This window comes from Malurus melanocephalus, unplaced genomic scaffold (assembly GCF_030028575.1).
Source record: "Malurus melanocephalus ecotype Western Australia unplaced genomic scaffold, MMel_1.1 scaffold_2802, whole genome shotgun sequence".
NCBI lineage: Eukaryota > Metazoa > Chordata > Aves > Passeriformes > Maluridae > Malurus > Malurus melanocephalus.
In genome coordinates, this window is record NW_026626034.1 from 4,529 (window position 1) to 6,705 (window position 2,177).

Sequence of the window (2,177 nt, forward strand, 5' to 3'; positions counted from 1 at the left end):
GCAGGATCCACAAGAACATGCTGCTGGACCTGACCAAGGAGCTGATGAAGGAGTTGGGCATCACCGTGGTGGGCGACGTCATCGCCATCCTGCGCCACGCCAAGGTGGTCCACAGGCAGGTGAGGGATCAGTGGGATCCGCTGGGAACCCCAAATTCCTGAAAAAAAACCCAAAAAATACCCAAAAAAACCCCTTTGTGTGGATCACTGCAGGAAATGTGCCAGGTGGCCTCAGAGTCATCTCAACTGAGCGGGGTTTGGGGGGCTCCGTGTGGGATCAGTGGGATTGGGATCAGTGGGATCACCAGGATCTGCTAGAAACCCCAAATCCCCTGAAAACAACCCAAAAAACCCCCATTTGTGTGGATCCCTGCAGGAAATGTGCCGGGCGGCCTCAGAGTCATCTCAACTGAGCGGGGTTTGGGGGGGTCCGTGTGGGATTGGGATCAGTGGGATCAATGGGATCACCAGGATCTGCTAGAAACCCCAAATCCCCTGAAAACAACCCAAAAAAAAACCCTTTTATAGATCTTCACAGGAAATGTGCCGGGGGGCCTCGGAGTCGCTGCAGCCGGAGGCTCCAACTGAGCGGGGTCTGGAGGGCTCTGTGTGGGATCACTGGGATCAGTGGGATCAGTGGGATCACCAGGATCTGCTGGGAGCCCCAAATCCCCTAAAAATACCCCAAAAAAACCTGAAAAAAACCCCTTTATATGGATCCCCACAGGAAATGTGCCGGGCGGCCTCGGAGTCGCTGCAGCCGGAGGCTCCAACTGAGCGGGGTCTGGGGGCTCCGTGTGGGATCAGTGGGGTCAATGGGATCTTCTAGAAACCCCAAATCCCCCCATAAAAAAAACCAAAAAACCCCCCTTTGCATGGATCTCCCACAGGAAATGTGCCGGGCGGCCTCAGAGTCACTGCAGCCGGAGGCTCCGACTGAGCGGGGTCTGGGGGCTCTGGGTGGGATCACTGGGATCACCAGGATCTGCTAGAAACCCCAAATCCCCCAAAAACAACCCAAAAAACCCCCTTTGCATGGATCTCCCACAGGAAATGTGCCGGGTGGCCTCGGAGTCGCTGCAGCCGGAGGCTCCGGCAGTGCGGGGTCTGGGGGGCTCTGTGTGGGATTGGGATGATCGGGATCAGTGGGATCTGCTAGAAATGCCCCCAAATACCGCGAAAACAACCCAAAAATCCCCCTTTGTGTGGATCCCTGCAGGAAATGTGCCGGGCGGCCTCGGAGTCGCTGCAGCCGGAGGCTCCGACAGAGCGGGGTCTGGGGGGCTCCGTGCGGGACCGGGATCACCGGGACCGGGATGATCGGGAACAGGATCTCCGGGATCCCCGGGCTCTCCAGGCTCTCCGGGATCCCCGGGATCCCCGGGAGCGGCCGTGCGGAGCCGCTGAACGGATGATCAGCAACAGCCTGAGGCGGGAGCCGCCCCCGCGCAGCCCCCGCGGGATCTCGGTCACCGTCCCCAACGGCACCGGTGCCATCGGTACGGGGCACCCCCGAGGGGAGGGGGCTCAAAGGGATCTGTCCTGAAATGGGATCTATCTGAAAAAGGGATCTGTCTGGAAAGGGATCCATCTGAAACGGGATTGACCCCAAAACGGGATCCATCCTGAAACAGGATCTGCCCTAAGAGAGATCCATCTGAAATGGGATTGACCCCAAAACGGGATTGACCCCAAAACAGGATCCATCCTGAAAAGGGATCCATCTGAAATGGGATTGACCCCAAAACGGGATCCGTCTGAAATGGGATTGACCCCAAAACAGGATCTGTCCTGAAATGGGATTGACCCCAAAATGGGATCCATCTGAAATGGGATTGACCCCAAAATGGGATCCAGCCCGAAATAGGATCTGCCCTGAAAGGGATTTGCCCTGAGAGGGATTCATCTGGAAAGTGATTAATCCCAAAAGGAGATCCATCCCGTTTTTCTCTCTCCTGACCCCGTGTTTCCCCCTCTTTATCCCATTTTCCCCTCTCCTGACCCCATTTTCCCCTCTCCTGACCCCATTTCCCCTCCCTTTACCCCATTTCCCCCTCTCCTGACCCCATTTCCCCTCCCTTTTCCCCATTTTCCCCTCCCTTTACCCCATTTCCCCCTCCCTTTACCCCATTTCCCCTCTCCTGACCCCATTTTCCCCTCACTTTACCCCATTTCCCC

The 2,177-nt window shown here is 57.1% G+C and overlaps 1 protein-coding gene across 1 annotated transcript in view; it reads left to right on the forward strand.

Annotated features, from left to right (window-relative positions):
• Positions 1-4: 4 nt before the first annotated feature.
• The window catches only part of CUNH19orf47 (chromosome unknown C19orf47 homolog), a gene marked incomplete at its 5' end in the record, with an annotated part of 3,308 nt that continues 1,135 nt past the window's right edge, over positions 5-2,177 (forward strand). The window contains 2 exons of the mRNA XM_057388908.1: positions 5-119; positions 1,219-1,498. Coding sequence (XP_057244891.1) covers positions 5-119; positions 1,219-1,498 — 395 coding nt within the window. The remainder of the gene's footprint in view (positions 120-1,218; positions 1,499-2,177) is intronic.